This window comes from Nesoenas mayeri (genome assembly GCF_963082525.1).
Source record: "Nesoenas mayeri genome assembly, chromosome: 2".
Lineage (NCBI taxonomy): Eukaryota > Metazoa > Chordata > Aves > Columbiformes > Columbidae > Nesoenas > Nesoenas mayeri.
The window spans coordinates 148003319-148030443 of record NC_137543.1 but is presented as its reverse complement, the minus strand read 5'-3'; the positions used below and the strand labels follow the sequence as shown (position 1 = coordinate 148030443).

Sequence of the window (27125 nt, the reverse complement as noted above, 5' to 3'; positions counted from 1 at the left end):
AGACCTCTGCTCTGGAACAGCTGTTCTCATACCGGATGAATTTCACACATTGCATGCCTATATTGACACAGAATAAACTGGCTAAGCATCAAACTACTCAAGAAATGCTCTTGCAGGAAAGATGCTTTCTGAAACCTTGCTACAAGGGTACAAGTATTAAGTGTTGAAGAGCTTAGAGCAGAAGAGTCAAGTTTCTGCTTTGTTTCATACAGGGAAAAAAGGAAAACAAATACAGCAGTCCATCTATTCAGCTCCTCTTCCCCTGTGCACCTTAGGCACTGGAGGTCACATTCAGATGCAAACTGGAAAATGTCCCAACTACACTTGCATTGAAATTCTCCTACCTCAACTGCAGCAATCAAGGAATATGTTGCAAAAAATAATGAATGGGTAACAAAAACTTAGAGCTCTCCTTGGAGCAAGAGGACTGCTCATAAAAATATTCTTTCGCCCAGACTATATAGAAAATAACATATTTTAAACTAAATGGGCACATTGCTTAATTAAAAAACAAGAACGATTAATATACGTATCAATACAATAAGGTTAGCTTGCTCTACGGTGACAAAATCCATGCTATGCACAAAGAAGAAACAAACTACCTTGAAACAAAGCATTGCAAAGCTGTCTCATGGCTTTCATGGCATTCATTTCCCTTTTCTACAGAGTATGGTAGTTGAGACTAAATTCGAAGCCCTTCACAACACATAAAAAGGATTTTGGGGTGGAAGCTCTTAACTAACAGTAATTTACTTTGTGCATTTTCTTCTTCCTCTTCCCTTCTTCCAGCATGCACAATCATCCCTCCTTGGAAGCACTGCAGGAAGCATGGCGGTTCTTTCCCTTGAAGCACTTGGACCTGGAAATTGAAAGCAACACTCTTCAATGAAAAAATGAAGCAAGTATACAGACTCAGGAAAACTAGTCTCTACGGATTATTAAAAATTATATAGCTACAGCCACCCACGAAGATGGCTTTCCTTCTACTTTACAGCTGCTGACTATTGTTTAAATTACTACATATATCAGCATGCAATGGGTTTCGTATGTGACCTGCATATAAAAAGAAACCTCTAACTGGAATCCAACAACGAAGAGTTTCAGAGGATATGGAATACCAAATAAACTTGAATTTCAATTAGTTTACACTAACCATTACTCAAATCCTTTACAGGACTGGGCCATCTTGCCTGATGTTCTTTGAAACTATTATGGATAAAAATTAGGAACTGAAGTAGGTTCCAAATTTGTTGTAAAAGTGGTTTACGTAACAACATGCATGTCTCTTTGTTCATTAAATGCAACATTTTGATTATGGAACTGATACAGCCAACTGCTAACTCAGCTATGTTGCACAAAATCCCATACTCTGGATCAAGCTTGTTTATGTATCTCCCCTTTGTAAATTCCTGTCTTACTGGTCATGTTTATGCTCCTGTTAAAAAACTAATTACAGCATTATCAAGGTACAGAAACTAACTTTAAACTTCCCGTCTTATGTGATGGTAACAATCAAGAAAACCCCAACTCTATCTAAAGACTAAGCAAGCCGGCCTCTCTGTTTGAGCCTCAGACTAGCTGAATCTGTGCTAGAATCTCTGCAAAACAAGGCAATCTAATATGTAATTACAGACCACACAAACTGAAAATTTCAAATGGATTTTCATGCCTTGGCCTGGCAGAAGGTGCTTCTCCTGTTCTCAGCACTATGAAGACAGTCCTGTTATCTGAACGTTTACTTGAAGTGAAGGCACTAATTTAACTGTGCTTTACCTATTCCTGCAGGGAGAGGAGACATTCTCATTCAGATATCCTCAAAAATACCATCTTTAGAAGTAGGATTTGAGAATGACAACCTATAAAGGGGCTTATGTGTCTCTAGAAGTTGAAATAAAGCCAAAAGTAATTTTAAGCTCTGGACATTTGTACTGGCAAGAACACCTCTATAGAGAAGAGGCAAAAAACAATAATCTGCATTTACCATTAGTGGCTACTTGGGCATGCAAGTCTTAGCAGGTCTGCCACCCAGGTCTGCAGGAAGCTCACCTGTGCTCCTCTCTCTTCATCAAGTTCCACTGTCATCAGTGCTGATGTCCCTTTCTCACTCACTGTGGAGTGCCTTCCTTGCCAAAAGAAATACACACATTTCTCTTTTCCAACAGCCCTTACTTGTTGCTCTCCTTTTTGCCTGCTTCCAACTGCAAAACAAAAAGCACATGCTGAAGAAAGTACTCTGGCTATAGGTTTAAACAGCACATGGTTTAATCTTATCTGCCAGCTCAGCACTATTCCGTCCAGAACAGGAAAGATAAAATGTCCAATTGGAGGAACATTAGGTCTCCAAGCCAGTATGTCCCCATGCAAAGTTGGCGTTGTCTCATCAGGTGGATGTAAGCCCACAGATGCCTGTGCTGGCCAGAGAAAGAGGTGTAGGAAGAATTGGTACTATCTAGAGAAAAATAACTGACATCACTTGAGCCAATCTGCATATGAAATGGTACGTCCAGTCATGTTACCAGACGAGTGCATTACGGCCCATTTTCCACATTACACACTGTTCTTTGGCAGCAGGAGAGTAGCTGGCTGCTGAGGGATACTGGAAACAGCAACAGCTGAGAAAGCTACAGGCATAAAAGAAAAATCTTTCTTGGTAAAGTGATATACGAAAGGAAAACTATGCCAAAGCAATATTTTGCAATTATAAAAAAAAAGTTAGGATTATGTGTTGTGTTTTTTTTTTATTTAGTTTTAAAAATTAACTCATTATTTTATGTTGGTCTGTGCTGAGTGACTTAGCAGCAAATATATATATATATTTTTAAAGGATTGGTATTTATTTGTTATGATAAGCAAATCATGTTTACAGCAAGAGAACTTCAACAATACCACCAGTTATGGAATATTTTCTTCTTTCCAGTGAATACTGGATAAACAGATATGATTAAATCAAAGATTTAAAAAAACCCACAACCCAACCAAAAACTTTAAACCAGACTCTCAAAAAAACCCATTAAAATTTCTGCCTTGCTATCAGCAGTGCTGAGCAGCGTCCAGCTGAAGTACTTAGGAGAAAACATCCTGTTTCTTTCAATCTGAGAATACTCAAACCACTAGTCACTTTTAAAAATTACAGTTTCCACCCTTATCTGTGCATTCAGCCCATAAAAGTACTGCCTCCTACATAAAAATTTATTCTGTTTTGGAAGGATAGAATAGAGTTTCATCCATTTGGATTAGGAGTCTGTTTACAGTTCAGTATTAGCATCACCCACTTCTCCCAAGACTTACAAGCTTTTGTATTTTTCTTGGATTTGCCAGTATCTGAACTCAACAATCCTGAATAAGACCTACCTACATTTTTTGGCTAAAAGCCTGCAGCTTCATAGCTGTTATATTGTTTTCAACCAGTTTGAATATTTTCCTATTTGGAACAATCTTTTTTAGACTATTTCTATGTTACATACCACAAAAGCCAACTATTCTTAATTTAGTGCCAGAAGGGAGAGTTCCAATGATCATACGTTGACTGATTCTCAGCATTTACCTGCTGGCCGCAGCCTCTTTGCCAGAGTACTGCTAAAATTTTCCACTTGAGACTGAAACCCATAGCAGAGGGTTTCCAGAAAGACCAAAAAGGACAGCATGGGCATTGAGCTGGCAAGGGCTTTTCCTGTCATTGTTACTGCTCTCCATTACTCAGCAAAGGCTTTCCTCGTTGCTAAGCCTACCTCTCTTGCAAGACATTCAGACCACTGCAATTAGTCCAGCTGACTAGTTATTTTGGTGTTAAGCTGTGGGTACAATAATGAGCTGTCCTGTGAACACGTACAACACCACTGTTGGGTAAAAGCAGAGATGGACAGTATTACATTTGATGTATTAAAAATAACTACAGTTTTTTTAATGCTTTAAACAAAATAAAATAATAAGCTCTGCTTCTTAGTGGCCTAGGAAGGCTAAATTAGCATTTCTAACCCTTAAAACAGTTTCACATGCAAGGACGTCTAGGTCTGTATGTCACCACTAACAGCAGCCCTTTTTGGGCTCCATATTTCAGCAGGACGAAATGGAATTGCTCACTAACCTGTAGTGCTCACCATGTACTTCCACTTCACCACATATGTGTCTCCCTCATGGAACTGCCCTATGCTTTGCTTCGGCAGTCTGCTATAATCGAATTCCAGGATGTGCCAGACATCCACAGACGCAGTGATAATTTCAAACTGCCTCCCATCTTCTCCTTCTACAAGTCCATAGCCCCGGCCAATATTCATTCCATCTAAGACTGTGCCTACAGTCGTTTGGGGCACAGCTACCATTAGCATGACATCATATGGTTTAGAGTCAGATCTGGAATCTTCCTGTCAAAAAACAGAGAAGAGGTTTCTTTCAGCATAGTTTTTTTTCTTCTTACCCCACAGTTCCAGTCAAACAGTTTGATTCCTGCATATTTCAGGACTTTAATATCTTGTCAACATTTAATGCCTTGTCAGAGCCACCTTGGCAGTATTCATTGAGCTGCCTGGCACTAATATAAAGCAGCTCTGTGGGCTGACTGACCATAGGCTGACCTACGGTGGCGTTCTGACCCCCTGGTCAAAGCCCACAAAATAAAGCGCTCTGGATCCTTTAGAGCAAGCTTCCCTGGCTTCCAACCCAACTAGGTCATCTAGTTTGAAATACCTAGCATGCTTATTATATGCACCTTCTGATGAAGGGATTCACTAGAACTTTTCTCGAGTTTCTTCAGCTCTGTCCAATCAAGAAATTTTTCTTTGAACAGTATGGTCTCGTTATGTTCTGTGAGTCTGCCAAACACAGCCCAGTCTGGACGTCCTTGTCCCTTTCTGTAGAAGGGAACAAAAATAAAATCAAACATATTAAATTGAGTAAGGGCAAAAAACCTAAGTTTCTGCAATGAGACTAAACTCAAGTTTTGATACCTGGGTATGAGAGGATTGCATTCCCCTGGGTCCAGAGGATTTATGTCACAATTGGAGTAGTCAAAGGTGCCATTCCACAAGTGCTTTGCCAGCTGGAATGCCACTTTTCTTTGTGCTAAAGTAACTTCCTTTCCATGCCAAACATACACTTCACTGCCAAAATCGAATACCAGCACCTAAAAAACAAACAAAAAAACCCAGCCTACCATTAGGTTAGGTGTACCTTGGTCCTCCAGTTCCCTTGTGCTGCAAGCTGACAGTGCATTGAACATGAACTCCTCCAAATATCCGAGTTTCTGCAGTGACACTAACAACTAGCACTGCAATTGCCCCTCTGCTCCACGCTGGTGAGACCCCACCTGCAGTGCTGCATCCAGCTCTGGAGCCCTCACTCAGTATAGGAAAGACATGGACCTGTTGGAGACGGTCCAGAGGAGGTCAACAAGATGATCAGAGGGCTGGAACAGCTCTCTTATGAGGACAGGCTGAGAGAGTTGGGGTTGTTCAACCTGGAGAAGAGGAGGCTCCAGGGAGACCTTATGGTGGCCTTTCAGTACTTAAAAGGGGCCTACAAGAGATGGGGACAGACATTTTAGCAAGGTCTGTTACAACAGGACAAGGGATAATGGTTTTAAACTAAAAGAGAGGCAATTCAGGCTAGACATGAGGAATACTGGCCCAGGGTGCCCAGAGAGGTGGTAGATGCTCCATCCCTGGAGACATTCAAGCCAAGGCTGGACAGGGCTCTGAGCAACCTGATCTAGTTGAAGATGTCCCTGCTCATTACAGGGGGGTTGGACTAGGTGACCTTTGAAGGTCCCTTTCAACCCAAACTATGCTGTGATTCTATGATAATGCAAGTAAGACCAGGGTAGTGGTCTGCACTGTGATGTCTAATTGCTGAGGAAGACTGGAAGCATGTACAGGGAATGCTATGAGGTGTATCTTTAGGTGGCAGCTAAGTCACCAACAGATTAGAGCGCTCTTATTTCTAAAAACCTGATTGTGTTGCATGACTGATTGCTGTCCAGTTACAACAGCTTCCACCGACATTTAGACCTATGCTTCGTCCTGCAGCCAGGAAAGGCTGACAGAACATACAGCATGGGTAACTGGCCCAGCAAACAGGCAGCAACTTGAAAACTTTCAAGAAAATGCATCGTGTCTTTATTTTGAAAATCGTCTCTCATTCCTACTTAGATGGATGAAATGGTTGCTTAAAAGGAAAAAGTCTGCTAAGGATAGAAATAAAAATGCTTGAAAGGGAAAACAGGTTTTTATTTTATTTTGTTTTTGCCAAGTGCTACCTGTTTCACACTCCATGACTTTGGAGTGAGCCACGGTTGACAAAAAGATGTACACTTCCTGAAATAGTATTTCACTTTAAAGATAACACAAGCTAGTTTCTTGAGACCTGCAGCATGCTCTAGACAGCCAAGTGTTCAGAAGCTTTTCAGAAACACAGAGGACCCAGTTTTCAGTGAACCTCTCCAAGAGCATTTGCAGTTACTAGAAGTCGTGATCAGCTGTATGTTCCTGCACTTAGCACAGGAGCAGTAAGTGGCACACGATACCTCTTTTGGTTGTAGCAGGGTACATTTTGGCACCTTCCCCCAGTAGTCATCCTCAGGAATGAGTTTATCTTCTACGAGGCGGTAAATGCAATTTGTTTCTATTATTGCAGATTCATACATTTCATCTTCTTCAGGACTGCCAGCAGCTTAAGGAGAAGATTGTCAAAAATAATACAAATTTTTAACATCCAACTATCTTCACCAAAGAGAACTGACTCAACTATTTTACTGTGATAAAACATCAGATACTGTAACTTTAGGAATGCTTACACTGGTAATTTGTCTGTCCACCAAGGAGTTTCCAGAAGTCTTTGGCTGCATGGGTATGGGTATTTATTCCTTCTTCTATAGTCTGTATATAAGAAGCTCTACAGCCAAGTTCCCTCTTTGTCTGAATTAAAGTTGCAAGTTCTGAAGCCTAAGAGATTAACAGTTAACTGAACAGATTACCTAAGCCTTTGGAATACTTCTGCATATCTTGTTCAAGGAGAAGGCAAAAGTAGATAGGATATAACAGAGCAAAGAGCAGAAGAAATGGTTATTTGTTAATGCACTAAATAAACAGACTCTAGAGAAAATGTTACAGAAATACATTCATTCATTTGCCTTAAAACAAGACTTGATCTTAATGAACATGGGAACAAAAAGGACATCCTGCTATTCAGGCTATTTTTTCTTTGAGTGCAAATCTGTTTCCTGAGGATATCCTCTTTCTTCTTGCAGCTTCACAACCTACACATTCTGCTGTCGGCTTTCATTCAGTGCACAAGCTAAAACATATTTACAGGAATCCTGCATATCTACCTGTCACTGACTATCAGTTACATGTCACTTTTTGAGACAAGTGATGCTAAGGCTCAATCACAAAGAGACATACACTGTGACAGTTCTAAAAATAAATAATAACAGACCCAACTAGTACTAACCTTTGCTTTTTCTATGACATTTGCAAACTCTCCTACCCATAAGAAACAGAAATGTGGAGTTAACAACAGGAAACAGTCTCCGCTGTTCAGTGACGAGGCCCTTGGTTCAACTAATCTTGTTTGAACATGTCTTCTTCCTAAAGAGAAAACAAAGCTAATTATATTCCTCTGACTACTGCTATCAAATGTCAAGATCTAATTTGTTTTGAATGAAATACAAACAATCCCAGCACATGTAGCAAAATATATGGAAACAGACTGCTAAAGAAGAATTAAAAGACCACTACAGTGGAAAAAGGGTTTACTCACAGGAAACAAAAATGTTGCCTCCTATCAACTACTATTATTTCCTGTTCTTGCTTTAACAACTTTGTGTCCTTCTGGCAAAAAAAATAAATTAAATAAATGGCAGATAGCAGCCAGATTCCAGGTTCCTCTATGTTTGCTTAAGTGAAGCTATGGCACAGTTTCTGTTGACAGTAAAAAGTTTCAAGAATTTTACGTTGCCAAAAAAGTAACTATTATTTTGGAGAATCAGAAACATTACCATGCACTGCAAGGAGAAATGGAGCAAGAAGACTGCTGTATCACTTCCAAGCAATACTAAGCACTGGAAGAACGGGACAGTTCAAAAATTTCCACAGGAGATGGCTATAATTCCTGAAATATTCTGTTTTCTCCTTGGAAAACACACAGCAGTAGCCACAACGCAAACCTATTTGTAAAGTTTTGCATTTGTCACAAAGTTCTCACTTATTCTTTCAGGTTTTGGACATAAATCTTGAGCTCGAGATCTACAACAAGTCAAGCATCCATCTGTGGTGGCAACTCCCATATGTTACAATCAGTCTGTTATGTATGGAAAGTAAAAGCAGTTGCAGCATACCTTTAATTTGCAGCAGCATTAGCTTCTTGTATGGCACAGCGCTGTTGTTAGAGTTCTGCTCTGTTAGATTAACACTCCGCAGGCTAACGTTGCTGAAGTTCTCTTTGCTTGCCAAGCCAGCAAGTGCTACTTCTGAGAAATTTGAGTTTGTAGACACTTGTACATAAAAAAAAGTTGGAGAATAAAACACAAAAAAGGATAAAATTATTAAAAAGTGGTTGCTGCATTTGAAAAAAATATTTCCCCCCATTATTCTCAATTTTTCTCTTCCTGAAAGGCAATGGCAAAACCAGGTTGGACTCAGATTAACTGCTAGCCCAAAAGCTTTGTGGGTTTAGCAGTACCTATGTTTCTAGATATTATCCAAGGGTAAACTGTCAGTGTTAGGGTTCTGTTTTTTGGGAAATATATGAACTTTGCTAGGAAACATGTCTTACCCATTGTTTTGTGAAGTACCATGTAGATCTTCAATGCCTAATAATTTATTAGAGATAAAATAAAGCAGAGTATCCAAGACTAATTAACTGAAATTCCCTTCAGATTTGTCTCAGCCAGTGTGATCCAATAGCCACTTACATTTTCGAGTCTTAGTCACATTTTACTGTAAACTTAAAGTCTAAATTCTTGGTTACATTTGCTTATTTCTCAACCAAATACAAAGCACTTTATGAATTTATAGCTCAGGGAAATGCTTTTCCATCAAAAAAGAACGAAGTATTACACATATAATCAGTGTTTCCATCAATACAGGCAATGTTTAAAGATGATCTCTCTTTATTTGAATGTAATAAGGAAAATTTGTATCCAAAATGGTAAAAGTGGCTAGATAAACCTTTGAATAAAATTTACGATAAAGTCTCTTGCTATCCGTTTTGTTGTCAGGAGAAAGCAATGTCATGTCACAAGTAAAACACAAAGCGCTGCGACAGAGCACTGATCCTTTACGGAAATTAATCTTTCCAAGTCAAGAAGGCTAATTCCAGCTGCTGAGAGAAAACTAGCATTCAAAACTGAGGCCAGTATACCTGAACAAAAGTTTATTTGTTCTTGCCAGCTCTCCCCTCCCAGCATCACATAACGCTAGATCGACTTGCCTTGATCTCCTGTCCTCACCCTGCAGGCACAGTGGCACTCTCTCTCTCTGCACAAGGTGACTGCACTAAAGGTAAATAATTAACCTTAGGAGGCTGTAGGTAGCTTTCCCTGACGATGTCATTATGGCCTTCTATACAGATCTCCTAGACAGTCTACCTTCAATCTTGCAGCTCAATGTATTGCTTCTCAGAGAGAATGTTCCATTTCTTCAGTTATGTTTTTGTGTTGAGATTGTTTTGTTTTCAATTAAAATAGCAAGATGGTGTCTTGTGCAAAACATCCTGTTAGCTTACTTTTTTCTACTTTCATCCGCTTTGACTCCATGAAGGCAACATTCAGTCTTTGTTCAGTATATTCATGAAGAATATCTTCTCTTGCTGCTAGCATTTTCAGGGGGTTTCTTGAGGACTGGACTCTGCGCACAGGCCTAACTGCGCGTTTGTGCTCTGCTACAGAAGATATTAGCCTGAAAGACAAGCAGTGTTTACAACCATCAGTTAATCTACCTAGTCAGAATCATCTAATGACAAGAGATTTGCTTTGATTTTGGGTGTGACACTTGTTAGAAAATCAGGATCAGTTCCTTGATTCAGGCAGAAGAGTGATTTCAGGAATGTGTAGAAGAAATGGATGTGCCCAGTACTAAGATACCTACAAGATGACTTAAAGCTGAACATTTTGACCACCACCCCTATGTCTGCATTTAAAACAATGTAAAAAAAAACAAACTAAAACCAACCAAAACCCAATTCTTACTTTGGTGCATAAGGATCAAAGATGGCATCAAAGTCCTCATCAAGGTCCAAAGGCACAGAGGAGGAAGGGAAATCCACATGGCGATAAAATTTGGAAAATGTTTCATCGTCATCCAGCTTCATCACTTCTTTCACAGATTTTCCTGTGACTGTCAGCACTGTCTCCTGCATCCCAGAAACTGTAGGAAAAAAACACCTCACCCAATAAATAATCATACTAGAGTTTCTAACCCTAGAAAAGGTAAATATGGCTTGTTTGGTAGTTGTTGGGGTGTGTTTTTGTGGAGTGTTTTTTTATTTGTTTTGGATTTTTTGTTTGTTTGGTTGGTTGGTTTTAATTGATGGAATTTGAAGGAGAGATGGTAGAAAAGTCTGTTGAAAAAGAATGATAAAAATGGAGTGTAACTGCTACTCATATGCAATAAACTTTATTAGAAAATGGTTGGGAAATATGGCCAAATGAAAAGGCACTATCAAAAATTATTTGTTTTGGTAGGATGATACACGCATTTTGTGGTCTTGTATATTCCACCTATCCTCCAACCACATAATTCCTTCTTTTGAAAAGATCTACTAGAACTACTAGTGGAAGAGTCACTACTTTGGACTCATGAGTATGGCACAATCATTATCCTATGCTAGTGTCTCCTCTGTTGAAATGTGAATGTTTGTTTATGGTTTTGATACCTTACGAATTACAAAAGGATTTTTGTCTTACAACTGGAGGACAGACACACGAGATGGAAAAAACAGAGAACTCTAGATAGCTTCATAGGGAGCCAACACGCTATACGAGTTGCTACAGAGAGTGAGTTCTGAAAAAAGCAGGAAGGTGAATGAATTGTGCTTGGAAGCACCTTAGTGTCTTGATTTTAACGAGATTAAACTAAATTTAAGCTTTTTCACTGTATATAGCACTATGTTTCAGACTGGATGTGTGCTTTTAAGACACTTTGCTCATGAGAAGAATGTGTACATAGTGCTTAGAGAAAGAAGAAAGTTATTTTAGCATTTGTGATTTATTTTACTGTGCATTAGTAACACGATAGCAAAAGGCTTTTTTGTTGAAATTCAGCAAAGACTGAATCACAAAAACAAACTGTATGATCAGTAAGTGCAGTCAGAACACAGAAATATTCAGTTTCTGTTACCAGATATTTTAACTAAGAGGTACTTTAAGCAATTTACAGAAGTTGGAGGGCAGATACATTGGCACCTTTGGTAAATCTACCAACCTTTGTTATTCAGCCTTCCCAAGAATGACTCCAACTTGTCAAGCTTCATATCTGATTCCAATTGCATATCAGGCCTGGCTTCAATTTCTAAGAAAAACAGGAAGTAAAACTTGTTAATTGAAAGGAAGTAAAAAAAAGCCTGAACATGTTTCAGCCATTTTTATTCCTTACCTTCCAAGGGCTTCGTCACTGGAGTGGTAGACTTCTGCCGGTTACTGAAAGGGGATGCTACTGGCGTTAGCGCACTTGGAGAAGCCAGGCCTGTGTCAGAACAGAGAACAAAGGAAATGCAGTCCTGTGTCAGCCCGTATTTCCACCAGTGATGACGGGGAAGCCATTTAGGGAAAGCAGATGAGTCTGGCTACTTCCTACAGTCCCTCGTACGTCACCAACCTCCACAAATGCTGTATTAGGGACAGCAGCGTGTGCTGCCCTGCCTGCTCCTTAAATCAACAGCAGCCTCAGAAACTGTCCCATTCACAAGAACAAAGCTCTGTTTCTAAGTGTCTGTAAGCAAGCTGACACAAGATACATGCTTTCTCTTGAATGCAGTCATTTTGCTTGTTTTCAAGTTAGCAGATGTTCGTTTGGTCTGAATTTTGGATTCCAGTACTACCACAAGCACATTTTAAAAACATGCAACTTTTCTGAAGGGACACAACCAAGATCTTGCTTGGCACCTTCACCACCACCACCACTCTCTCATCCCCCTTTTTAAATTTAAAACCCTCTCTATCAATACACATAGCAGGAGGCATCTGACCTGAGAATGCTGTCCCTGGATTAAGCTGTAATTCTTGGGTCCTGTTGTATTTTTAAGAACAAGTGGAAATGGAAGTAGAAATGCAAGTCAGAGTCTCTACCATATCAAGCACTACTCCCTCCTTTTGTTGTAGTCTCCTCCCTTTTTTTTAGTAACTAACGTAAATCAATTCATTCTGGACTCAGTGGATAGAATAAGGTGATTTTTGTTTAGTTCCTTTCATGTGAATCTAGGTTGCTCCAGTAAGAGAAAGGGAACTCTATGGGTTTTGTGTGATTTATTAGGTAGAAAAGCATTCTGAAACACTGATTTGCATCTATTACCTCTTGTTACCTAGACTTTCAGTAAATGAGGAAACTGACATTTAAACTTTCCTCCAATATCTATTTTCCATTTAGCCATAGCTTCCTGGAAAGCCACATAAGTTTAAGCCTTTAGTTGTTTTGATAAGATTAAGCTGATATTGTACTAGGAGAATGTATACTAACCACATTTCTACTACCTTTACTGCAATCTGAGCAAGTCATAATTGTCAAACACGAAGACAGATTTAGAATACAATTGAGTAGCTTTCCACAAACTATTTTTCTCCCAGTTGCCCAACAGACTCAAAATTCCAGCAGGTTTTAAGTCAACCAGTAAAGCCTTCACTGAGACGGCTATTAAGCAACTCTCCCAGGACTTAATCCACAAGACTACATTGAGAACTGCTTCAGAAGTTAGTAAAGGATCACCTACCAATTAGGACTGAAAAATTTTCAGCCACAAGAAGCAATTAAGATACAGCATCTGTGCACATATATATAACAAAGATTTAATTTCGCATTGCTTTCTCATCATCTCTTAAATTAAAAACCTGATCTCTTAAATTAAAAACTCATCACGATAATTTATTCTTTTAGGCAATAAAAATAGCACACATCCTAATAAAAATCCCACTTGGGTTACTTTTATTGATGCCACTGTCACTGAATTACCTTGCTTCTCCAAAGGAATGATCATAGCACCTAAAGAGATCCTTTCAAGGTATTTTTCTGTTCCCATGAAGAAGAGCAAATGCTATCACCTTCTACTCCTTTTCAAAGACCAATCTATTCAGCAAAAACCAAAAATCCCAAAAAGCAGTGTGGACAACTAGACACTTTCTTAGTCTTTAAACACCAACCAGTAGTGTTTCTAGCAGAAAAACAATGTAAGCAGCAGCTAAAATATGTTACTAACAGATGTAATTCTTAATACCATGCCTCTGTTTATCTGCCAACAGAACGTGGCTTGAACTGCAAGTAGATTACTCCCTGTTGCAACACTGCCCTCACCCCATAGTGTTGATATTTTTTTTTGGTGTTGTAATTTAACTCAAGGTTCATTATTGTTGTGTTTAATCACCAAGTTCTTGTAACAAAACAAAATTTAGTATTCATTAACCACAAGAGATCAGTTTAGGTGCCTTCTTCCCAAAGCTATCATTTTCCCGGGCACACTGCATGAACAGCTATATTTCTACCGTTCTACAGGTATTAATATTTCTACAGGCTTCGGAGAGTCCTGTCCATGTCAGAAGAATGACTGCATCTGGAAACAGTGACTCAGCTCAAGAGATCTCAAAAATGTGAAGACTGCTCCCTTGTCATTTCTACTCCCTGGTTCTATGCAGAAATCTGTTCCGTGATTTCTTCAGCCAAACACAACACTTCAAGTTGTTGTCCAAAACAGCATCCATAAAAATAACACGTGTTTGCTAAATATTCCCAGTGATCCTAGGAATGGGGGAAGTGCCAGTAATAGTAACAATTAAATTTCACAACTTTTCTCTGGACAGTGCACCTGGGTTTTTCAAAGAAGGAATAAATAACAAAGAATAACCCAGTTGTGTCCTGTGGGTCATACAAGACGTAAAAATGAAATGAGTGTTCAAGCGATTGACTACCACCAGTCAGACTGAATCCAGTAATAACTGGATGGCAGTGCAACTGCGCAGAGCAAAATGGACCAATGGCCACAAGAAGCTAGATACTCAGTTGAAGATAAACAGTCCTCCTCTTGCTAAACACGGATACTGTTGCTGCATAGCTTTAGCTTGACTTTATTTTGACTAGACAGATAAGCTGTGGCTTATTTATATTAGGATCATTTAATCACTGACCTTTTTTTACCATTCGGCCAGCTACAGTGAATTGTGTGGAGTCATTGGCTGCTCCTTTACCCTTGGACTTCCAGGCTTCTTCTCGAGCTGTAATTAGGTGTTTCCTTTCTTCAATGGTCATCTGACTCTCCTGGTTATCTGCCATTCTCTGCTTTTTTGGGGAAAAAGCGAAATAGATATTTTTTAAAAACTGATAAACTGACCAGGATATAGCAAAGGACTAGTTGAACATTTCAACTGCTAGCTCGAGAGGGAAGAGAACAGGGGAACAAAAGGAAAGTCACAGAAACAGCTCAGTGACCCTGACAAGCTTCATTGTCTTGCTGCCCCATTACACTGTGAAGATAAGGTTTTGGTCTATGCTCTTTGACCTTTTACTCAAACTACCAGCCCAGGCAAATGGCATCCCTCTGAGCAAAGCAAACAATTTACTCCACAAATGATATAATTTTCGAGACCTTGTTCTTTTGAAGCATGACTTGCTACACTAGTGAGATTACTAAACTGACTTTCAGCAGATGTTTTCAAGGGTGCAAATCTGTGGGTGCCACGGGGAATAACAATGAAGAAATGTAACTTCAGCTTGTGACTTCTGAATCACTCTCTGACAGTAACTCAATTCTACAAGCAGAGTTAGCAGACTTATCTCTCCAGAGCCTGCTCATTGTAGTTCCTATGTCAGCTTGCTCTACTGAGTATTTTTCCAATGACTGTGACCATCTCTCCTTTTTGTTTTTTTAAGGTCACCCTCAGCTTTCCTTGCTTGCTTTAGAGGGTAGCAGCCAACAGCTTGAGTGATTAGAAGCAGGTAGGAGCACTAAGTATCTTAGTGCCCTCCTAACACAAAGGATTGATGACAGTACATTAAATAGGGAAGAAACTGAATTTATATGCTCCAGTGTACCTAAGTCAGGCCAAAAAATACGGCTTCAATGCACTTATCTTAAAAAGTAGCAACATTTCATGGATTACACTGCATAGAAATCAAGTATAAAAGTATTTTTAGTGCATGGAACTGTAAACTCTAGAATTACTTCCAAGTTGTGTGCCCTTTGGCATTTTTCTTCACAACCTAGCTGCTAGAACTGAAAAAACGCATGAAAATCTAAAGCTTTATCACAGCCCTAGCTCATACAGCCACAGAAGGGAAATAAAAAAGGACCCAAAAGCTTGCTAACATAAACTCTATGCTCCATTTTAAAATAGAAGGAACAGATATAAATCCAGATATTCTTGTTTATTTATTTTCTTAAAATGCAACAGACTAAATAAATCAGTCACTTTATATAAAAACTCTTGTGACTGCAGAGAACACACCAAAATAGAGATGCTGTAGCTTTCCACGTTTACCAGGAACAGTATCCACCAGCCAGAAGAGCAAAGACAAGCCAAGAAATGGCTTGAACAAGGACTAGGACACGAGAGCCCTTCACTGCTTGCCCTGGTTCTGGGAACCTCTGCAGCCTTCTGCAGTAATGCTTGCTCCCAGTTTATTAGGAAAGATAGCTGGGCAGCCAGACACTATGAGTGCAAGTCATGATAATCAAGATAAAAACCTCGGATTTTTCCCTGGAACTCTGAAATGTTCAGTAGAAATAACAAGATGCAAGTCTATTCGATATTGCTTCCTCTTTTGCAAAAGTATCTGAATACTTTACATAAAAACACTGGAAGTAATTTCTGTTCACCTCCCTCAATCTCCATCCATTCCCACATCCGAAGCACAGGCACCTCTGGGATGAAGAGCTGGTAGGAAAACAACTACTAAATATAACCAAACAAAAACCCAACCAACCAACAACCAGAAAATCACAAAACCAAATCAAACTAACAAAACAACAACCAAAAAAAATGACAAAACCCCACACACCACAAATAAACACACAAAACCCCCACAAACAAAAACCACAGCAACATACTAAAGGAGTTCTTGGTAGGAAATTAATATATACCTAATGAAACCACAAGTGAAATTTCATACACAAACTAAATACTTTTAACTTAGTGAGGATGCTGACTTTGATTACAATACGAGGGGAAGTGAGGGAGAGGCAGGATGAAGTAGAGCCATATGGATTATTTCATGTGTGTTATTTATAATTTTTTTAAGTAACGGGGGGCTTAACTTTGAATTTAGTCTCCAGCAAATACTTGGAAGACCCAGAGTCTGCAGATCTACTGGAAATTCTGAAGACACAGACCTCTAATGCATTCGTGTTAATCACTGCATATGTAAATGTTAAGAAAAATCATGAGTAATTCTCGAGCCTCATCAAAGGACAAGAGAGTTAAGTAGTTGTCTAAGGGCAGAAACAAACTTTTTTGAAATAGAAGATTTCAAGCTGCTCCATTAGGTAAATAATCCATGAAGTTCCTAAAAAAAATGAATCGGACTGGAGCAATTCCATATTAGATCTCTACCTAATGCAAGAAGATTTCCTAATGCATGATGACTCCTACCTTCCTCTATTAATAAACAAGTTAACTAAAAAAAAAGATAAGCTGAATAGACACCAAGCAATCCCTAACCCATTTAATTTGCTCTAATAGTCCTGGTGAAAACCAAAAGTATATGTGATGCTTAAAAGAAATTATAATTCTCTAAAGCTGGAAAACTAACATGTGCCAATGCCACTGTCAAAAGAAATTTCAGAACAAATTCACTTGGCAATTGAGAGTTGTTTAGAAAGCCTTCACAATTGCCAATTAACAGCATTTATGAAGGAATGGGTTGGTCAAAGCACATTCTGGTTGGGAGAAAACATGGCAAGAAAGGTAAAACTTGAGAAGCTTTTAAATGCAAATTTTACTTCCAACTAAAAAAAAAAAAATTAAGGTATGAAAGAAGAATAAATCTCTAATTTGTAACTATGCTATTTTGATAAGGACAGCTAAAAACCTCAATAAAAAGACAAAACAAGAATTATTGTAGTGTATCGGGAATAAATAAAAGCTTAAGAAGACAACAGCTCCAACGCTATCTTTTCATTAAACAAAAAAGGCTGTTACATTCAATTAAATATCCTAAATTTTCCATGAAAAATATATCCATGTGTTCACTGATATCTCTTGTTTCAGACAAAGGATAAATTCCTAAAAGGAGATTAAACAGAGAGAGGATCAGACTAATGGACATCCAACAACACGAAATATCTGGAAAAGGAAAGGCCCCAAACGCAAGTATTGATTTAGAAAAAAAAAAAAAAGCCTTTGAAAATGAGAAAATGTGTAGGACTGATAAAAGCTCAGATAGGGACAATGTTTAGAACAAGCAGAAGTAAGGCATACAGGTACAGGTCACACAAGCTGTGTGTTGGTTCCAGTCACTCATGGGAAGACGGCTGTAAGACAATCAATAAAAAATCAAAGCACAGGCGCATAATTAATGCCATTCCACATGGCATTATGGAAAACAGGTTTAATCAAAACGGTAAGTTTGATGAGATCAAGGATGATTAAATATGTTAAGAGTTACCTGATTTCTTTAATATATTTGACTTAATCACAGATGACATTGAGGTTTTTTTGAGCAATGTAAAAATATCTGTGCAGCTTACAGGCTGCAAACTAGTTAACTGACTGAAAAAATATTTCGAGAGAGAAAAGAATCATGAAGTGATCTGATTCATCCCAACTTTGAGCAAAATGTTTTAATGCACGTGGAAAAAAAAGACACAGTTCTGCTGAGAAGATCCTCAGGATGACGACAACATACAGAAGAACGTTGACGATAAGGAAGAAATAATCACATAGGTGGGCAAAAAAAAAAGGTTATCAGAAAAATCTGGTAAACAAGGCTTCTAAGAAAAATGTTACTTGAAAAGGGAAACAAGTGAAAACCAGCCAATTAGGAAGACAGAAAAAGAGGAAAATTCCCATGGAACAGTTGTTCTGAACAGATCATCTGTACTGCAATAGCTTATCCATTTCTAGCTTCTACACTTCGCATGCAGGATGCTGAAAATTTTGAAAATTTTGAAAGGTTTCAGGAAAGGGATAAAATATTTCTTCAAGATTTGAAAAAATCTACCTCATATTAAGTGAGTACTTATTTTTACCAGAGAGGGTTAAAAGTTCAGTTTTACCCAGCAACGGTAATTACACATGAAAAATTATGTAATATTGCAGTGAATTTTCTGTATTTGACAGTTTAGAATAAAGACTATATTCTTCTAAGAGATGTGTTTTAAGTCTGAGAAGCAGTTACAGACTCAATGCAAGAAAAGTTAGCAACAGGGATTACTTTTCTCCCAATGCTTGACTAGGTTGGATGATGATCTTGGTGTTTTCTAGCACTGGAGCATGTTTCTGGAGGGTAGCCACAGCCACTCCATCGCTCCTGCAGCACCAGTTCATGCTACGGAAGGGCCCACATCGAGGCAATGCTCCATTTCACACCCTACACTTTTCCAGTCCAAGCTCTGTCCCCATTTAGCTCACAAGAGCACAACTGAGAGTGGTCTGTTAGCATGATCGTTTGTTTTTTGGGGGTTCTTTTTTTTAATGCAAGGAATAAGAGAATTCATGGCTTTCAACATTGAAGATAAGACTGCCCCTACCTGGGGGAGTTCAAACCAAGAAAAAGCATAAAAAATGTATTTTTCAAAAGTAGGATCTATTTAAAACCAATGGTATAAATTAAACACAAGAAAAATCCATAAACTATCTATTTGCTTTTTAATACAAGTAACTCCTCTAGTTCAGGCTCCTAAGACCAAAAAAGCACAAAAATCATCCACAGTTGTACAAGTATGGAAAAGCTCCTGCATTGTTTTCCTCTGCAACTTTATAAAGGTCTTGTTATAAGGGAAAAACTCAAATGCAAATGTATGATTTTCTCTTCAAATGTGGTTTGAGCAAAATAGAACAAAATCAACTCCTGTTTGGTGCAAACAACAAAAGAATTGTTCCAGAAAAACAAACAAACAAATCTGTATGCACCCTTCCACTATGCTAGAAAGGTATATATATATATATATGTATGCATATATATATTTTCTATGCTTAGAAGCTTTCTAAGAGGGCAGGATGTAGCTCACCGCGATCAATGGAAAGAGAAACACTTTTTGGGTGTTCTCCTCTTACAACAGATGGGATGAACACCCCACTGAAGGATGTCCTCTCACTACCAGAGGGATACTACATTATTAAGTTAGATTATATATTTACCTTCTAGAGTTTTGAACTATGTCACAACAAAATGAATAGGTTTTCTGAAGTAAATAGTAATAAACCTATATTAAATCCACAGCTTGCAGAGAAGAGGTAACACCAACACATTTCAATTACTAGCCCACAAATTAATTATTTATTTAAAAAAAAAAAATCAGAGTAAAAGACAATCTTCAAAACCAGCTATGAAAGTGAATGTGGAAATGGTAAGTATTAGTAGTCCAAAATTTTAATATCGATCCAGTAGCCTCTGCCATAACCACTACCCTTGTTTTAGCAGTGAGTATCTGCCCCTTGGATTCACTGCCATTACACATGCTGGTGAGAATGCTTGCTCCCCACATGTGACATACACTGTATTTTATGTGGGAATGAAGAACCCAGGAGAGTCCGTGTAGTACTAGAAACAGATCTGAGACAGAAGGCAATGGATAAGGAGGTGTAATTAAGCAGAATTAATTTGCATAGATCTATAGGGACTTTCCAGTGAACTCTCCTTGTTTTCTTGTGTTCTAATTCAACTTCTTTCTTTGCCTGCTCCTGCCTTTGATTTTTTTACCTCTGATTATGCGAAACAGGGACCCTTTGCTCAGATCCAGTGTTCTACTTCTGCTTGAAGACAACTTTGTTATGTAGCTCTAGCTGAAGGAAGTTCATATTTCTCGTTATCTAAGAATTCTTCGTAAGTAAGTTTCAAAAAGGGTTTATGATAGAGTTGCAGAGGTATGGACATGATTTTAAGTACTTCACATGAAGCTTCTTCAACATTTACTGAAACCACAGAACTCTATTCCCACGGAAACACAAAGTTAACTCTGTTGCCACAAGGTGCTTTGGGAATGTGCATCTTAGATCTGAATGTAATTTTCTGTCTTACTCCTCCCTCCAATACTGACATAGAAAGTTTATACAGCATTTCACCTTCCATCTCCACGGATGACGTTCATCAGAAATCAGAGAGCTCGATTCTTTCAAACTAGTACTACAGACCTTAAAGGAAGAGAGAGAGAAGCAGGAAGATGGGACAGTCAGAGAATAGAAGCAGGATGTGCCAAGGCAAAAAACCTTTAGACAGGGACTAGGGAAAAGGACTACAGGAAAGTCACCTCTGAACAAAAGCAGCTTGTCTTTTTACAGTCAATAAACTATATGATTTTATGTCTTACATTGTACATGTGCATTACTTACAGAGAAGTCAGAGTTCACAGCATTTTATTCTAAAATAAATGCTATGCAGTTACATATTGTTCCTTTTATACACCCTTTTTAACAACTTGAAAGTTTTCAGTGTTATAACGAATGCAATAATGCCTCCTTCATTCACTTTCTCATCTGTACAGTCTAACAGAGAATGTTCAGAAAAGCAACCATAAAAGAAACACTAGCAAAATGTATATTGAAGAAGAGTACACAGCACAGTAGCATAATACTGTGTTTCTTTAAAGCAGCATTTACTAAGCTGGCTAATCAGTTAAGCGGATTATTAATTTCCTATGTAAAAACAAACAAACAAAACCAAACCACAATAAAAACCAAAACCACCTGTCAAAATGTGCTTACTTGAAATTGTTGAGCATTTACATTTTGCAGAATTTGCTCACCTGATTAATAGGTAGAAAAGGATGAAATTTATGGAGAGCAGGTATAACGGGAGAGTAAGTAGAAGCATATACAGGTTCCTATGACAAGGACAGAAGCAAAGCAAAGGAATTAGAAAAGAACTGGACTATCAGAAATTGAGATGGGGCAATAACTCATCTTCCCCTAATTTCTTAAAATGAAGTAAATCTGAATCTTTTAATCTTCTAGAAATATTTTGCTTATTGGAAAGCCAGAGATCAAAAACGTTGCCATAATACAACAGCATGTTTACCAAAGCCATTCCATGCAGGAATTAAACAAGTTAGTAACAGCATCACTACAACTCAACACGGAACAAAACAGTACAGCCAGAAGATACACTTTTCACATAAAGCACCATTAAATTGATGAACCATGTCAACCACAATATGAATAATTCTGCTGCAAGTTTAATCAGACCCTGCTAAACAACAAGCCATCAATTTTCTGGATGAAGGGAAAGAACGCTTACTAAAGCTGGGATACTCAAAAGCCATCTGGAGGGAATTGCTAAGCCCTCGGCACTCTGCAAAGGTGAGTTCACCATTCTAAACAAAGCCTACAAATAACCCCTGCCTCAGAGCTGGGCTTACCCAAAGCTCATTAGACATGGCTTTATCATCTATAATTCTTCTCCCTTTCTGTAGGTTAAAGCAAATGTGGAACATTGCACAGAATATGGGTAAATGCAGCTTGTTGGAATGGCTCAAAATAAAGCCTTCTCATTAGAGTTTCAGCTTTGATTAGAACTGGATATGAGCACTTGGTGGATGCCATGTTTGAAATGGATAAGACTATTACCACAGCAAGAGATGAACATTTTGCCTAAAGGTCCCTTTTTAAAGGCTTACCCACTTCAAGATTTTTACACACTTCATCTCTGAGTGATTCTGAATTGACTGTTCAGCCCTGGCCCTTAACACCAGTGCTGAGCTGCAATTTGAACTTGCTGTAAGAATTAAGTGCATTTCAAATGCCATTCACTGCTTCAATATGACTGCAATACAGCTGGTAATCACATTACTCAGGGACTCTGTTAAAAATGGATGACCACAAAATAGGAACTTTCATTCCAGTAAATCTTGCTATTTTAATATTAAAGAAAGATTTTGAAATTAATTAATTTTTCTACCCATGAAAAAACCCAAACTGGAAGTCTTCCATCCAGTCTAAGATGATGAATATAAATATACTAAATCCAAAATATTTTTCCCAAATAAAAGGGATTTTTTTTCAAGTTAGATATTCCTCAGCGTACAGTTGTTCCCCTGACGTTAGAGCTATTCTTTGAATTGTCCGAGTATGTTTTACCGTACATATAAATAATTTAAGAAGTCTCACAGCTTCCAACAAACTTTCCACCTGTGTGCCGCAATCATCAAATCAGAGGCTGAATCTTCAAGTAAATATCATCTTCCCTTCTCATCTGTAATGCTTTGAATTAATTTCTTCTTCCCTTTTTTCCCCCTTTGAGGTTGCTCTGTTACCTTTTCCATTGATTTTATGGGGTGTTTTTGGTTTGTTTGTTTGTTTGTTTGTTTTCCTACACCTTAGCCTACATATAAATGACAATAACACATTTGGAGAAATATCTCACCATACAGAGGCACGTAAGAAATATTTCACTGTGCAGAAGCATTTTGACTAGAAGTGATCAAACAGCACTATTTAATGTAACTATTTTATTAAAAGTATGAATCTTCTTTTGTTATTAGAAATTTAATACTCTAATAGCTTCTAGTCTATACAGCTATGCTTCGATAATCAAATCTCCAGAACAAGTTACATAACCTTTTAAAAGAGACATACGCACAAAAGAAAACCTAAGAAAGATATCTGACGACATTAACAAGAGTGACATACTGTAATGAAAAGCTTCAGGCATTATTTTGAACCAGCAGGCCGTGACAGAAGTTTACACACCCTTGCTGTCAATGCATGACTGCCATGCGTGCAAATTGTATTTTAACTAGCTCAAAACACAGTAATCAATATAATTCCTGCACTTCTATTGCAATCCGGCAAAAGAAAGCACTAAGATTCTTAAGTACATCATAATCTCAAAGCTTTTATACACATAGAGATTTCAGTGGCACATTGCTTCGTGGTTCTTAAAGGATAATAGCCATCACATTGATTAATTATCAGTAATAGTATTCCAGATCTAAGGGCAGCTGACAGGGTGCGTTGGAAGCAGTGTTGTCAACTTAGTGAAGCTTTACATTATTTATCTTGTATCACACAATGAACCAGCATCACAAATATCAATACAGTCCATGGAACTGTGTATCTAATAAGACTAACATTTTTTCTTATACATCTGAGATTTCACCCATTGACAGACATGCAAATCCTTTAATTTAAGCTTTAAATAGCCAAGAGCTAACATGAACCAACAGAGTGGGTGACCCAGTGTCACTGAAACTCCCACTGCTAGCATTGTCACTTCAAAGCTTGTACCTTTTAAGCACTTCATGGTCTCTTACTTGCTTTAAAAGCCTAACTTGTGCTATGCTGAGTGAAGTTGCTGCGTATGGTAACACAGCAGGGAGGATACGGGTGCTGGGGAGCGAGCAGAGAGAACAAAGGTTTTGTCTCTGCCTAAATCTTGGCAGCTGCTTTAAGCTTTTTCTCAACCCCATTGTCTTCAGCTGGAGCACATTTGTTATCTGACCTCAACAGTTGTCATCTGGGAGACTAGTCTGTTAAAAATGTGACCACAATTTTGCTTTCCTCACTGAAACTATTTTTGCTTTAGGCCATCTTTCAAACTAGCAACTGGATTTTTGAGCCAGTCCACAGGGCAAAACGAAAACAAAACCCCTAAACCAAACTGCAAAAATCAGCATGCTTCTTTCTCTGTCCACTTAATACACAACCTTTGATGAGTCACATGTTCAGGCACAGATTTTTCCTCGGTGATAACAGACTGTGTAACAACTCCTTACTTATACTGATGGAACAGAAGACTTGGTTATTTGCCTACAGTAATTGATAGAAGCTGCATCTTCACAACTAAATAACTGGATCCCAAAATTACTGTCCCCACTAGTAAAACTTGTAACACAAATTTTATCTTCACTTGTCCTCTGTGAAAATAACTCCTTCAAAAATGAAAGACTTTTGAAATTTTTTGAAATGTCTTTGTTGAAATTGTTTTTGAAACTTTTGAAATGTCTATTTCAAAACACTGTCGTTTTTAAAATACTAGACTCAGAAGGGAAGCAAGTCTACATTAATCCTGCAGTTTGAACCAGCAAATCTCCCAGTCATCCTCACTTTCTGTGCTTTGGTTTGCATTGCAGAATGCACACACTTTCGTCTGAAACTAAACCCTGAAGCACGCTCCTGGATTCCCATGCACCGCCACGGTGGCTAACGGCAGTCAGGCCACAGGAGCAGGCTAAATTTAGCCTGATAGAAAGCTTCACTGAAGCAAAACAAGCAAGTACAACACAGATAACAGGTCCTCATCAGTAATTATTCTGCTTTTCAGACCCACCCCTGCTGGGCAACATCATTTACTCATTTATAGACATAGCCAGAGCGTGCTAACAATGCAGACTTCCCTTTCCGCTACATCTTTCTACCATTTCCTGCTCTATTCACTAACACTGACAAGACAGATAAAATCTTTGTCCAAATGGTTTTGTCTGTTTACAAACACCAAAGATGATGCAAGATAACTGAAAGCCAAATGGCTCATGAATGCTCTGGTACCTGCATTTCCTCAGTGTTTCTAGGATGCAAAATTACTGCTCATAAAAAAAGTATATGCACAGAGAAAACACAGCTTTAGGAACCTGAAATTTGTACAAGCTCAACCATACTAAAGAAAACACCTTAACAAAGTTTTAAGCCAATTTCACTGGGGGGAAAAAGGCTCAAATAATTATACCTGTAAATGTTCCAGAAGCCTAACAGGTCCACTTACTGGTTCATAATCTGCTGATGAAAAGATACTGTAATCAATATTATATGTCCCAAGACAGTGAGGACATTCTCATTTAAAGAGCTCTCATGTTGGGAGAATTGTTTGTTAAACCAGAAAGAGGAATAGCAGGAGCTAGTAGCTAATATTAGGCATGCCTGTCTAGTTGGATGCATCTTCAAAAAGCTGAAGCATTTCGAGCAAGATTTTTTTTCCAAACAAGGATAGAGTTACCTTCTTCAACAGCTGCTCAACTTCTTGTATCTGCGCGCTACGGTCAGTAACAGACACTTTCGCATACTCCTGCTTTTTGCTTAGCCTGCTCTTCCAATCTTCTTCACCACTCTTCTTCAGCAATGCCAATCTACAAGAAAAACCATGCCAACAGGTCTTTAAACACTGTACTTCCCATTATCCTCAAAAGTCATCCTTACTGTTTCACTACTGCTGCATTAAAGGGAATTTGAAATTAGTTTTTCTACCATTAACTATAGTTATTTATGTTTCATACACATATACAAAGCTCACAAACAAACATCAAGCCTTTACTGAACATGTTGAATGGGAATCATCTGTCAAAACACAGACATCTAGATCTCAGACAGGCATTCCAGTTAATTCGTATAGTTGGTGGAAATTGCCAACACAGTCAAGGGAGACCAAAGTACAATGCAGATCATCCTAGAGTAGACATATAAATAGAGTAATCACTATTCTTTTTCCTGCCTGTCTCTCAGTAAGGCACAGAGAGTGACTAGCTCAGCTATGGATGCTTGTGCTCTAGATCTTTGAAGTTAATAAGACAAATCCTACCTTTGGTCTTTATTGTACTCATTAAAAAAAAAAATAAAATTAAAAAATATTTTCTTTAAAACTCAAGAAGAGGTCTGTTCAGTAGGCACCCACCAATTAGGTCTCATCAGGCACATCAAATGACAACTCTGCAGTTACTGCTTTTGCTACAACTCCAGTGACTGAGTTTACTACCAGACTCCCAGCGATCACTCAGTTATCTCCTTGCAGAGCTCAGGCATTGCTGTGACACAAATCAGTAGTACCAATGCACTAGTAACTTGGTGCTAACTAAACTACAGCTGTGAAATCTATCTGCAAGATTCAACTTGTTTAAAGGATGACTTACATTTAAAATGTGGATTGCCATTAATCTCAGGTAAGTGGGATCTTTTAAAAGTGCTATTTCCTAATCTTGAGCAAAACTCTGAAAATTGCACAAAGGGACTCTAAATGGGGCTGGTGGGGACAGCATGTAGATTAATTCTCCTAGAATTATAACCTGTTTGTCCACACGAACCCTGAGGTGATTAGTTTTGGGGGTAGGGGAGGTCAGTTAGGAATACGAGGGCTACACAGGCAAGATCTTCAACTTACCTTCCTCAGAAATCAGTATTTGTATGAATTTTCTAGCTTTCAGAAATCCTTCTTAGTAATCCATAAAATGTATACTTGCTTGTGGACTGATGCAACTGTTTGCACTAAACTTTATTTTAGTTGAATTAAGTTTTACTACATAACTTTCTTTAATCCAGGTCATTTCAATAAGGATTATACAAAACCCTTAACCCTATTAATCTTTGAACAGGTTCAGTCGTTAAACTATTTTGACCACAGGATACAGAGATTCCTTTTTAGAGATGTGATTACTGTTACCCTCACAGTAAGTTTTGTCTTGAAATGCTGAGGAGAAGGAACAGGTAGGACCAAATAGGTCTAGCCAGAAGACAAGTATCAGGCAGCTGCTTCCTGCAAAAATGCAGGGGGTGCAACCATGCTGCTGACCTACTCAAGGATGGCCAATTGGTCCTAAGGCAGCCATTTGAGAAAAACTGAGAATGCAGAAAACAGCAAATCCACAGAATACAATGGCAATAAGAATGTTAGTATTCAAGAAAGCAGTTATTTCCTCTCCTCCTGCCCAGGCAGGCAGCGCTGGCAGACTTCACATTGCCTGGTTGTTTCATACCTCACAGCATGGGATGTGTAAGGGTGAGAAGGACTCACAATAAGGAGTTGAGGCCACGGTCATTGTTTCCAGAATGTATACAAGATTTCACAGCCCAGAAC

At 38.4% G+C, this 27125-nt stretch overlaps 1 protein-coding gene across 1 annotated transcript in view; it reads right to left on the bottom strand.

The window, feature by feature from the left end:
- SVIL (supervillin) overlaps positions 1–27125 on the bottom strand; it is a gene marked incomplete at its 5' end in the record, with an annotated part of 73095 nt that overhangs the window by 8553 nt on the left and 37417 nt on the right. The window contains 18 exons of the mRNA XM_080340371.1: positions 754–859; positions 2047–2198; positions 4085–4361; positions 4706–4847; positions 4944–5119; positions 6518–6663; positions 6788–6935; positions 7444–7580; positions 8330–8485; positions 9718–9890; positions 10181–10358; positions 11415–11501; positions 11586–11675; positions 14321–14474; positions 20414–20482; positions 21094–21171; positions 21706–21753; positions 25278–25407. Of these exons, the coding sequence (XP_080196497.1) occupies positions 754–859; positions 2047–2198; positions 4085–4361; positions 4706–4847; positions 4944–5119; positions 6518–6663; positions 6788–6935; positions 7444–7580; positions 8330–8485; positions 9718–9890; positions 10181–10358; positions 11415–11501; positions 11586–11675; positions 14321–14474; positions 20414–20482; positions 21094–21171; positions 21706–21753; positions 25278–25407 (2447 nt within the window). The remainder of the gene's footprint in view (positions 1–753; positions 860–2046; positions 2199–4084; positions 4362–4705; positions 4848–4943; positions 5120–6517; positions 6664–6787; positions 6936–7443; positions 7581–8329; positions 8486–9717; positions 9891–10180; positions 10359–11414; positions 11502–11585; positions 11676–14320; positions 14475–20413; positions 20483–21093; positions 21172–21705; positions 21754–25277; positions 25408–27125) is intronic.